This window comes from Chlorocebus sabaeus, chromosome 1, assembly GCF_047675955.1.
Source record: "Chlorocebus sabaeus isolate Y175 chromosome 1, mChlSab1.0.hap1, whole genome shotgun sequence".
Lineage (NCBI taxonomy): Eukaryota > Metazoa > Chordata > Mammalia > Primates > Cercopithecidae > Chlorocebus > Chlorocebus sabaeus.
This window is the reverse complement of record NC_132904.1, coordinates 89,443,291-89,455,405: the sequence shown is the minus strand read 5'-3', so window position 1 is coordinate 89,455,405 and position 12,115 is coordinate 89,443,291. Positions and strand designations below refer to the sequence as shown.

Genomic DNA, 12,115 nt, shown 5'->3' with positions numbered 1-12,115 from the left:
GCTGAATCCGGTTTGCCAGTATTTTATTGAGGATTTTTGCATCGATGTTCATCAGGATATTGGTCTAAAATTCTCTTTTTTTGTTGTGTCTCTGCCAGGCTTTGGTATCAGGATGATGTTGGCCTCATAAAATGAGTTAGGGAGGATTCCCTCTTTTTCTATTGATTGGAATAGTTTCAGAAGGAATGGTACCAGCTCCTCCTTGTACCTCTGGTAGAATTCAGCTGTGAATCCATCTGGTCCTGGACTTTTTTTGGTTGGTAGGCTATTAATTATTGCCTCAATTTCAGAGCCTACTATTGGTCTATTCAGGGATTCAACTTCTTCCTGGTTTAGTCTTGGAAGAGTGTAAGTGTCCAGGAAATTATCCATTTCTTCTAGATTTTCCAGTTTATTTGCGTAGAGGTGTTTATAGTATTCTCTGATGGTAGTTTGTATTTCTGTGGGGTTGGTGGTGATATCCCCTTTATCATTTTTAATTGCGTCGATTTGATTCTTCTGTCTTTTCTTCTTTATTAGTCTTGCTAGTGGTCTGTCAATTTTGTTGATCTTTTCAAAAAACCAACTCCTGGATTCATTGATTTTTTGGAGGGTTTTTTGTGTCTCTATCTCCTTCAGTTCTGCTCTGATCTTAGTTATTTCTTGCCTTCTGCTAGCTTTCGAATGTGTTTGCTCTTGCTTCTCTAGTTCTTTTAATTGCGATGTTAGAGTGTCCATTTTAGATCTTTCCTGCTTTCTCTTGTGGGCATTTAGTGCTATAAATTTCCCTCTACACACTGCTTTAAATGTGTCCCAGAGATTCTGGTATGTTGTATCTCTGTTCTCATTGGTTTCAAAGAACATCTTTATTTCTGCCTTCATTTCGTTATGTACCCAGTAGTCATTCAGGAGCAGGTTGTTCAGTTTCCATGTAGTTGAGCGGTTTTGATTGAGTTTCTTAGTACTGAGTTCTAATTTGATTGCACTGTGGTCTGAGAGACAGTTTGTTATAATTTCTGTTCTTGTACATTTGCTGAAGAGTGCTTTACTTCCAATTACGTGGTCAATTTTGGAGTAAGTACGATGTGGTGCTGAGAAGAATGTATATTCTGTTGATTTGGGGTGGAGAGTTCTATAGATGTCTATTAGGTCTGCTTGCTGCAGAGATGAGTTCAATTCCTGGATATCCCTGTTAACTTTCTGTCTCGTTGATCTGTCTAATGTTGACAGTGGAGTGTTGAAGTCTCCCATTATTATTGTATGGGAGTCTAAGTCTCTTTGTAAGTCTCTAAGGACTTGCTTGAGGAATCTGGGTGCTCCTGTATTGGGTGCATATATATTTAGGATAGTTAGCTCTTCCTGTTGAATTGATCCCTTTACCATTATATAATGGCCTTCTTTGTCTCTTTTGATCTTTGATGGTTTAAAGTCTGTTTTATCAGAGACTAGTATTGCAACCCCCGCTTTTTTTTGTTCTCCATTTGCTTGGTAAATCTTCTTCCATCCCTTTATTTTGAGCCTATGTATGTCTCTGCGTGTGAGATGGGTCCCCTGAATACAGCAGACTGATGGGTCTTGACTCTTTATCCAGTTTGCCAGTCTGTGTCTTTTAATTGGAGCATTTAGTCCATTTACATTTAAGGTTAAGATTGTTATGTGTGAACTTGATCCTGCCATGATGATATTAACTGGTTATTTTGCTCGTTAGTTGATGCAGTTTCTTCCTAGCCTTGATGGTCTTTACATTTTGGCATGTTTTTCAATGGCTGGTACCGGTTGATCCTTTCCATGTTTAGTGCTTCCTTCAGGGTCTCTTGTAAGGCAGGCCTAGTGGTGACAAAATCTCTAAGCATTTGCTTATCTGTAAAGGATTTTATTTCTCCTTCACTTATGAAACTTAGTTTGGCTGGATATAAAATTCTGGGTTTAAAATTCTTTTCTTTAAGAATGTTGAATATTGGCCCCCACTCTCTTCTGGCTTGAAGAGTTTCTGCCGAGAGATCTGCTGTTAGTCTGATGGGCTTCCCTTTGTGGGTAACCCGACCTTTCTCTCTGGCTGCCCTTAAGATTTTTTCCTTCATTTCAACTTTGGTGAATCTGGCAATTATGTGTCTTGGAGTTGCTCTTCTCGAGGAGTATCTTTGTGGCGTTCTCTGTATTTCCTGGATTTGAATGTTGGCCTGCCCTACTAGGTTGGGGAAGTTCTCCTGGATGATATCCTGAAGAGTGTTTTCCAACTTGGTTCCATTTTCCCCCTCACTTTCAGGTACCCCAATCAGACGTAGATTTGGTCTTTTTACATAATCCCATACTTCTTGCAGGCTTTGTTCATTTCTTTTTCTTCTTTTTTCTTTTGGTTTCTCTTCTCGCTTCATTTCATTCATTTGATCCTCAATCGCTGACATTCTTTCTTCCAGTTGATCGAGTCGGTTACTGAAGCTTGTGCATTTGTCACGTATTTCTCGTGCCATGGTTTTCGTCTCTTTCATTTCGTTTGTGAGCTTCTCTGCATTAATTACTCTAGCCATCAATTCTTCCACTTTTTTTTCAAGATTTTTAGTTTCTTTGCGCTGGGTACGTAATTCCTCCTTTAGCTCTGAGAAATTTGATGGACTGAAGCCTTCTTCTCTCATCTCGTCGAAGTCATTCTCCGTCTAGCTTTGATCCGTTGCTGGCGATGAGCTGCGCTCCTTTGCCGGGGGAGATGCGCTCTTATTTTTTGGATTTCCAGCTTTTCTGCCCTGCTTTTTCCCCATCTTTGTGGTTTTATCTGCCTCTGGTCTTTGATGATGGTGATGTACTGATGGGGTTTTGGTGTAGGTGTCCTTCCTGTTTGATAGCTTTCCTTCTAACAGTCAGGATCCTCAGCTGTAGGTTGTAGCTGTAGGAGATTGCTTGAGGTCCACTCCAGACCCTGTTTGCCTGGGTATCAGCAGCAGAGGCTGCAGAAGATAGTATATTTCTGAACAGCGAGTGTACCTGTCTGATTCTTGCTTTGGAAACTTCCTCTCAGGGGTGTACTCCACCCTATGAGGTATGGGGTGTCAGACTGCCCCTAGTGGGGGATGTCTCCCAGTTAGGCTACTCAGGGGTCAGGGACCCACTTGAGCAGGGAGTCTGTCCCTTCTCAGATCTCAACCTCCGTGTTGGGAGATCCACTGCTCTCTTCAAAGCTGTCAGACAGAGTCGTTTGCGTCTGCAGAGCTGCTGCGTTTGTTATTGTTTACTGTGCCCTGTCCCCAGAGGTGGAGTCTACAGAGACAGGCAGGTTTCCTTGAGCTGCTGTGAGCTCCACCCAGTTCGAGCTTCCCAGCAGCTTTGTTTACCTACTTAAGCCTCAGCAATGGCGGGCGCCCCTCCCCCAGCCTCGCTGCTGCCTTGCCGGTAGATCACAGACTGCTGTGCTAGCAATGAGGGAGGCTCCGTGGGTGTGGGACCCTCCCGGCCAGGTGTGGGATATGATCTCCTGGTGTGCCGGTTTGCTTAAAGCGCAGTGTTGGGGTGGGAGTTACCCAATTTTCCAGGTGTTGTGTGTCTCAGTTCCCCTGGCTAGGAAAAGGGATTCCCTTCCCCCTTGCGCTTTCCAGGTGAGGCAATGCCTCGCCCTGCTTCAGCTCTCGCTGGTCGGGCTGCAGCAGCTGACCAGCACCGATCGTCTGGCACTCCCCAGTGAGATGAACCCAGTACCTCAGTTGAAAATGCAGAAATCACCGGTCTTCTGTGTCGCTCGCGCTGGGAGTTGGAGACTGGAGCTGTTCCTATTTGGCCATCTTGCTGCGCCCCTGCAGATGTTTTTTTCACGCACCTTGTCCACCAGGAGAAACACGCACACCATGTGACCATTCCCTGAATGGTTTTCCACCTTCGGATTTTTTTGCTCAGGTGGAAATTTAGGTCACTTTCTATAGAGGTGACAACAGACAATTCACTTGAACAGAAGCATCAAAGCTTTGGAACATGCAGGGAGGAGAAGGGTGATCCTCTGGAGGTTTTAAAAGGTTTTGCTACCATATTTATGACTCTCCTCTCCTCTCTGCCCAGAATTCCTGGAGCCCCCTGGATTAAGTCTCTGCTTTTAGCCAATACATCAGTATCTAGCTGTGATTATTATGCTGCCACTTTAAGCTGATTCAACCTCTTGATTTATGTTGCTGCCTCATTACATTGAATAATCCAATAACTAATGGTAAACATCCCATGCCCTGAATTCATGTGCTTTACCCACACGCCATGTCCTGACAAATGCCACATAAGTCAAAAAGATCCCTTCTTAATTCATGGCCTGTAAGAAGTTTTAAAAAACGGAAGTCTCAACTTTGAAGTCATTTCTTATAGTTCTCTTGGAAGCATAGAATCATCCAGAATGGTGTTTGCTTGACTCAGCCATATTTTCTGTATGATTTCACTAAAGGCCAAGTGCAATTTTATTCAAGACCTCCTCTCTAGGGCAGCTGTGTATGGGTGGAATATAGAAAGGAAAACACATACACTGAGAAGCTGGTATCACCACCAAGATGGGGACCTCTACACCTCTCCTGGCAATGTGGGACTCATGCAAACTGGAGATGAGGGATCTGCCAAGGTGTATTTCTTATGAATGAAAAATAGAAACTTCCCAGTTTGTAGGGCGTTAACCTGTTAAGATTAATAGACAACACTGAAGGTTACTCAAAGCCACTGGGATTGGCTCTCTCAGAAAATTAGTATTAACAAACCCCAGCCAAAGTGCAAACCCAATTTCAGATTCTTCTGTGCTATATAAAAACACATCACGAACATGTTTTAAGTGTCTGACTGCCTCACAGAAGCCGTCATCATTTTTTTTACAGCACTTATTAGAAGTGCAGTGGCCACCTGTCAGCAGGCCTGCTTTACCTATCCTACCGTATCCTTCCCAAGGACTGTCCTGACTTCTTACCATCCACCCCACTGAGCTCTCTGTCATTTGCTCAATGCATGATGCTGTTTCATTCTCCATGGGAATGGGGATCACATCAGCCTCTTTCACCACCGTATCTCCAGCACTCCACCCAGGGCCTGGCGCAAAACAGTATTCAATTAACTGCCGAGAGAATAAGTAAACAAAAGGATGCTTAAAATGCATCCTCTACCTGGCAAAGACCTATTATGACATGCTTCATTGCTTCCGATGCCTTTCTTGTAGTCCTCCAAGTAGAGCTGATAACACCCTCCTTTATGCTTCCTCCGTGCCCCAATAACACCACCTATAGTTTTTATTGCACACATTTGTTTCCTGCCAAGGAGCAAAGGAATTTCTTGTGTTTGGCTAGGAAGAGGATGCAAAGGGTCATAACAACTATCCTTAGTTACCCAGAGGCAGTTTGTAGAAGCAGGGTTAGTCAGGTTGGATCTGCGTGGCTCTGAGGGATACAGCTGAATGACGTGACAAGGAGAGAAGTTCTGGTATGCTATAAGGCAGAAGATAATCTCAGGGCTTCCTTGTAAGCTTCCAGTACTGGTGCTTGAACTTGGCTGAATTACTATGCCAGGAATATAGAAAATAGGATGTCTGCTGTGCGTGGGAATTTGGATTAGGAAACTTCTGAATTCCTTTCAAATCTGTGCAGAGATGGTAAAGTGCCGTGGTTAAAAAATGCTTTGAATAAGAGAGTCAAGGATGAATCCTGGCTCTGTCATTTACTAGCTCTGTAGCTCTGTGATTCTGAGTGAGTCAATTGACCTTTCCAAGTTTTGGTTTCCTTAATTTTTGAAAAAAGTTAAAGAGACCTACTCTTTAGAAATATAGTAAGAGTTAAACGCAATTGCATGCATGTGAAAAACAGCATGCAAACTGATCATGGCTTGATAAACATTATCTGATCTGTCTGTCCCTGCCTTGATCCATGCACAGAATTGCACACCAGTTCTCACCTCTATGCCTTGGCTCTTATGCCCTTTGATTTTCAATCTCCTATCCTGGTCACCTAGATAATTCCAGGCATCCTTTTCAGACCTTGCTCAGGCAGCACCACCTCCAGTGATTCCTCTTTATATTCTGAGAAAACCCTATGACAGTGCCATCCCCCACTGGTTGAAGGCATGGCTGGTGTCTGACTCATTTCTGTACAGCACAGGGCTTCGCCCATGGCAAAAACACTCCATCCATTTCATTTGGAGCACTAGGTTCCATTCTATATTCCATATCTTAATAAAGACTTGACAAATCAGGCATCCACTTCTTCTACCACACCCATAAACACACTGGTTGTAAACTCTGATGGTCTCACTGGCAGTCCATCCTACTGGACAAGTGCATCCTTTTTGATACATTTATATATTAGATTTTTGAATGCAATTTTTCAAAAATGGACAATCAGCAAGGTCCCATAGGCTGCCGTGACACCCTTTCCTCTTGCACATCTCCTATCTGGGCTTGAGGACATCTATCATCCTCAATTCATTTAAGTTGGTGTCAGTCTTTCTTACTGAAGTGACAATGTTCATTGCACCTCTGAAGTTCACCAGGAACCACCTCACAATATCAGACCTTTGTATCTCTTGAAGTTTGTTCAGACACGATGTTTGTTGGTAGCTGGAGTCTAATGAGCTTATTTGGCACCAAAATTCATGTCTGCTTTCATTTTGTTAGAATAACAGCATTTTGGTTCAAGATGCTAATGATGATAATTGGACCAAAAAAACTCTGTATGAGAAAAAGATGAGCTGGAAGTTGGGAGGAGGATAGAATATTGAGGCCAGATTTGTCTAAACATTACTACACAGCCCAGAGTGGACAGTTACCTCTACTTATCATGCTAATTATTCCACCAAGTGGTGGGAAAGTCCATCTAATGAATGTGCCGACCTCCTAGAGTAAACAGAAGAGCAGCCAATACTAATTGTGTGTGAGGGTGTGTGTATGCACCTGTGGGTGCACGCACGTGTGTGTGTTGTGGGGAGGGACCTTTATTGAATTCAATTATTTCTCCTTTCCAATAAATGAGAAAATGCCTAAAAATGCCTAATGCATACCTTAACAACTCATGGTTGTATTTTTATTTGAAAGATAATTCTAGAAGTGAGAAAGCTATTGCTATTAAAATAAAGAGCCTGCTCCTGCACCTGGAGGAAACTCTTTCCTCTTTATCTTGCTGTGTGATTTCTCAAAGTTTGGTTTCCTGACCAGCAACATTAGAGTCACCCAGGCTACATGTGTAGAATCCTAGGCTCCACCCCAACTGTCCATATCTAAGTGTGGGGCTCAGCAATGGGCATTTAGTAAGCCCCATGTACACAGGAGTCTGAGAGAACTTCTGCCTTACTGGGACTGTACTGTGAGGCTGGCAATCAGTCCGCTAGGAAAATTGCATTACGGTCATGAGTTGGTTAATAATGGGGATATATTCTGCAAAATGCATCGTTGGGCTATTTTGTCATTGTGCAAATATCACAGAGTGCACTTACAGAAACCGAGATAGCACAGCCTACTACGCACCCAGACTATATGGTACGGGCTATGGCTCCCAGGCTACAGACTTGTACAGCATGCTACTGTACTGAACACTGTAGGCAATCGAAACACAATGGTACGTACTTTTATATCTAAACAAAACTAAACATAGAAAAGGCATAATATGGTATTACCATAGTTTGGGACTACCACCGTATATATGGTCCCTTGTTGATGAAACATTGTTATACCACGCATGACTGTATTTGAGTATTCTTCTACAGTACATAGCACTGAGGTTATGATTCACATTTAAAAAGGAAGAGTCCCTATTCTTAAGATGCAGATAATAAAGTAGGGGCCCAAGAGGGCCCTTTCTTGAATCAGTATGCTACTCTTATCAGCTGTATGGCCCCGGGCAAGGCACAAAGCTACCACATCTATAAAATGAAGATTATCATATAACACCTGCTGAAGACAGTGCTGGGCTAGATGACCTTTGGAGCTCCTTTACCACTAAAATGTAGAATTTCATTTTATAGCTTAATTATAAGAGTGACTTGAAGGTGAGAAAAGGCTGAGAGCATGGCCTGACTCTGCACAAAGCTCTTCTTGAGCAAATGCTGGCTTTTCAAACCCAGAAGGCCTCCTCTTGGGATGACCGGGGCCTGACTTACAAAACCTTCTGGCATTCTAAATTTACTGGGAGTAGAAAGGTTTGTGGAGACTAGAGAACAGGGGTCCTAGGCAGAGACATCACCGTGAAACATATTGCATTTAGGACATTAGCGTCTTATGTAAAATAGAGAGCAAACCCCTCCTCCAAATCCTTCTTTTAAAGAATTATTCGAAGTCTGCTCCCTGCTCCCACCCCAGTCTCTTCCTGATGAACTCATCCCTGAAGACCTAGCACAGTGGTGGTCTCTGTGTATAGATACCACAGACAGCTTTCCTTTGGCCACAGGAGAGATTCTGTCCCTTCTATACTCTAGCATTTTCTGTAGCACTGTTATAGCAAGTAGGTGCTTGCAAGCTGACTTTACAATTGTCAACTCCTAAGGGCAGGAACTGCATCTTTTTTACTTTGAATCTTTAGTGCCTAGGACATTGTTGTCTTCGCAGATTTTTTGCAGAAATAAATGAGTTCTTGGAGTACAAGGATTAATTAGCTAGTATAGTTTCTTCTTCAGGGTCTTCCCTGTCCTGTTCTGAACCCCTTTTGAACCCTGGTGTGAATCACCGCATACAGACCCTAGAAGAGCTTTGGTGTATAAATCAGTTTGCCAACAAAGGAAATCTAGGTAAGGCCCAGACAGCTGGCATTCATAAATTCTGCATGTTGGTGACATCTGCCAGAAATGCATTTCACCTAGCATGATTTGAAATCATTCATGATTTGAGTTACTTTGCAGCTAATTTACATATTAAACAAATCTGGACATCCCTGCTTCTACCTGATGCAATCACAAACAGAATTCACTGGATACCACAGAGAGAGCAGCTGACACACTGATGGGCTGCTTGGAGGCTGTCAAAGTATCTCTCAGAGGGAGTTATGACCCCTAGGGCCTCCCCCGATGACATCATTCTCCAAACTGCAACCAAGAACTTTCTGCAAGGGAAGAGGCCAGGGGCTCTGCCTGTCCCTAATTACCTAAAGGATGTTTTACAAATGGCCTCCCTCTGGCCATGTCCCTTTGGACCAAATTCACACTGGCTAGAAAAACTCTGGCTGCAATTTCCTTAGAAGAGGGCAGTGAATTTATGGCTCCACATGTCAGACAGAGGAAAAGAGAGACAGGGCAGTGCTTCTCATCGATCACTATGGGCATGTGACTCTGTGCAAGTATGGCCTTTGACCAGTAAAGGTCAAAGATCAGTGACGCCAGTTACATCAACAACACGAACCATTCCTTCCCTGCCACTCTGAGGGCTGAATCCATCCCTTGACTGTGCTCCTGGACATCTGGCCCCTGTTTCTCACTGAAGCAAATCGAACTGCCCTTACTCTTGGCAACAGCTTCCTAACTTGTTTCCGTGCCTCTGGCCTGGCCTCCTCTAATCCATTCCCCTCTGCAGCCAGCACACCCTCTGTGAAAGACAGATCGGATTCTGCCACTTCTTCACTTCTCATCAGCCAATGGCTCTCACTGCCTCGGGATAATTTTTAAATTCTTCGTCTTGGCTAATGGCCCTTGTGTGATGTCTGGGCCTGCTCTCAAGCCTTATTTCACATCCCAGCCCTGCTTATTGCAACCAGAGGAAAGCTCTTTCCATCCCCAGTGTAGGTTCCTCTTATGCCTCTAAGCCTTCTTCATGCAAGCTGCCCCTCGCCTAGAAGGCTCTCCCTCCCCTACCCTAATTCCTACTGGACCCTTATCTCTACCTAGAGGATACTCCCTTTGGGAAATCCCCCCATCGGCTGGGTCCTCCATAGGACTTTGTACATTTCTTGACAATATGTATCAAATAGGCTCGCCTGTTTGTCTGTGCTGCTCACTGAGCCACAGCTACATGGGACTGTACCTCCTGCAGCCCCAGCATCTATTACAGTTTTTGGGCACACAGTAAGTGATCATTTAATATTTAGTTGAACGAAAGACTGAACGCAGGCATGCTGGAATGATAACTCAGTCTACTCCTACAATCTCAGGAGTTGGGAGGGAACATTCAAAACTGCACTTACCATTGCAGGTGCAGCGCACGTTCCTGTAGAAACGCGGACACACAAAGCTGATGCGAGCCGTGCTGTAGGTCATAAGCGCGTGGGAATCCAGTGACAAGCCTTGCTCACAATGCTGTTCCTGACAGTCCAGCCCTGAGCAGTTCTTCTCCAGGATGGCTGAGATGCGCATGATATTCTCCAGGTGTCTTCTGGCATTGGACAGCTTCTGGATCAGGTAGGCTGGCTTGTAGAACTCACTGCTGTGCATCTCCACCGCAAACAGCATGTCCAGCTGGTTGGTGCCTGCCACGGGCTGGATACTGATGATGCGCAAGCTGTCCTGCTTCTGGGTGAGGACCGCATTCCGCAGGGTGCGCCGGAACCCATGCATGTGCAGCCCCACAAAGTCCTCAGGGGACACATTCTCAAAGCGGATGGTGACAGTGTTCTGCAGCATCTCATGCACCAGCTGTTCCACATGCACGACCACATCAATGGGCACCTGGAAGCGACCATCACTCACAGACACATTCAGGACGTACTTGCCGCTGTCCAGGCCTCCCAGGGCGATGATTTTCCCATCATGACTATTCACTTTAAACAAGCTTTTCTGCTCTGATTTTAGGGCAAATGTGAGCACGTCATACATGTCTTGATCTGTGGCATGAATCTTCCCAATGACCCCACCAGGAAAGTCATCCTCCATGGTGACAATGAAAATTTCCAGGGGAATGGCTGTGGGCTTGTGGGTGCTTTCCTCGATGACTCGCACGCGAATGTAGGTGTGAGAAACTTGCTGGGGTTTGCCTGAATCCTTTGCCTAAAACAACCAAGAGGTGAAAAGGCAACGAACGAAGAAAACTAACCATAGCAAGTTTTTAAAAACCCACAGATAGAAGACGTCTGTACCTTTACATTTGCTTCTTCCTTCATCCCTTGCCACTATTCTGAAAAATGCTGAGGATGTGTGTTTAAGTAAGAGGAGTGATTTATCACCTTCCATCCCCATATGTACACTCTGCTATGGACAATAAAATGTATCAACACAATAAAGCCGGCTGGGGTGAATAGAGAAGGAGGACAGAGGGCTACAAGAGTCAACAAACCCGCAACAGGCTGACCTTGTTTTAATTTTATGCAGCCACCACAGGGGAAACCTCATAAAGTGGTCTTTCCACTTGGAGGAGAAATTTATGTTTTTTGTTGGATTATTTCCTTTTGACTGCACCCAGATAGCACCTTTCTGCATATGTAAGAAATGACATAATTTAAGTGGGAATTATATCATGGTAAGGCTTCAGATAAAATGTAACACAATGAAAAGAAAAGCTAGGTGGCTTGATAAAAACGCTTTTTCTTTTCCTTCCATGTATAATAATTAACAGAACATCCACTCTGGCAACAGGTCTTTACTGAACACAGATGGCATGCAAGGTGGAAGTATTCAGAAGGGCAGGGCTTCAGAAGGGCAGATTCCCATGAGGTGGGTTTATGGAGCAGGTATCTGAAAATGTGAACCCTGCAGACCAGGTGGGATCCGGGGAGAGATGTGTCCTTGTATGCGGAAGGCAGTGAAAAAGCCGGTGCCTGGGCATCACACAGACCTGAGTTTGAATCTGGTCTCTGTCACCCACTACATATCCGGCTTTGAGTATGTTACTTAACTTCTCTAAGCCTCAGTTTTTGTATTTTTAATATGAGTAAAATAGTAGCATCACTTCACAGGGTCCTTCTGTTGTGGAGATTCAAAAACAGAGTCGTTGCAAAGCACTAAACCCAGGTCTCATCCATAGATATACTTAGTACATGATGGTTCATGTCATTGTTATTTTTATTTGTTTATTTGCTTTGTTTATTTAGAGGCAGGGTCTTGCTCTGTCACCCAGGCTGGAGTGCAGTGGTGGTGCAATTACAGCTCCCTGTAGCCTCAACCTCCTGAGCTCAAGTGATCCTCCCACCTCAGCCTCCTCAGTAGCTGGGAATATAGATGTGCACCACCACACCAGGCTACTTTATTTTTTGTTTTTGTTTTTGTAGAGATGAGTTCTCACTATGTTGCC

The 12,115-nt window shown here is 44.2% G+C and overlaps 1 protein-coding gene across 4 annotated transcripts in view; it reads right to left on the bottom strand.

Annotated features, from left to right (window-relative positions):
• FAT3 (FAT atypical cadherin 3) overlaps nucleotides 1-12,115 on the bottom strand; it is a 698,441-nt gene that overhangs the window by 47,011 nt on the left and 639,315 nt on the right. For all 4 annotated transcript variants that reach the window (XM_073020268.1, XM_038005353.2, XM_073020270.1 and 1 more), the window contains exon 19: nucleotides 10,077-10,875. In XM_073020268.1, the coding sequence (XP_072876369.1) occupies nucleotides 10,077-10,875 (799 nt within the window). The remainder of the gene's footprint in view (nucleotides 1-10,076; nucleotides 10,876-12,115) is intronic.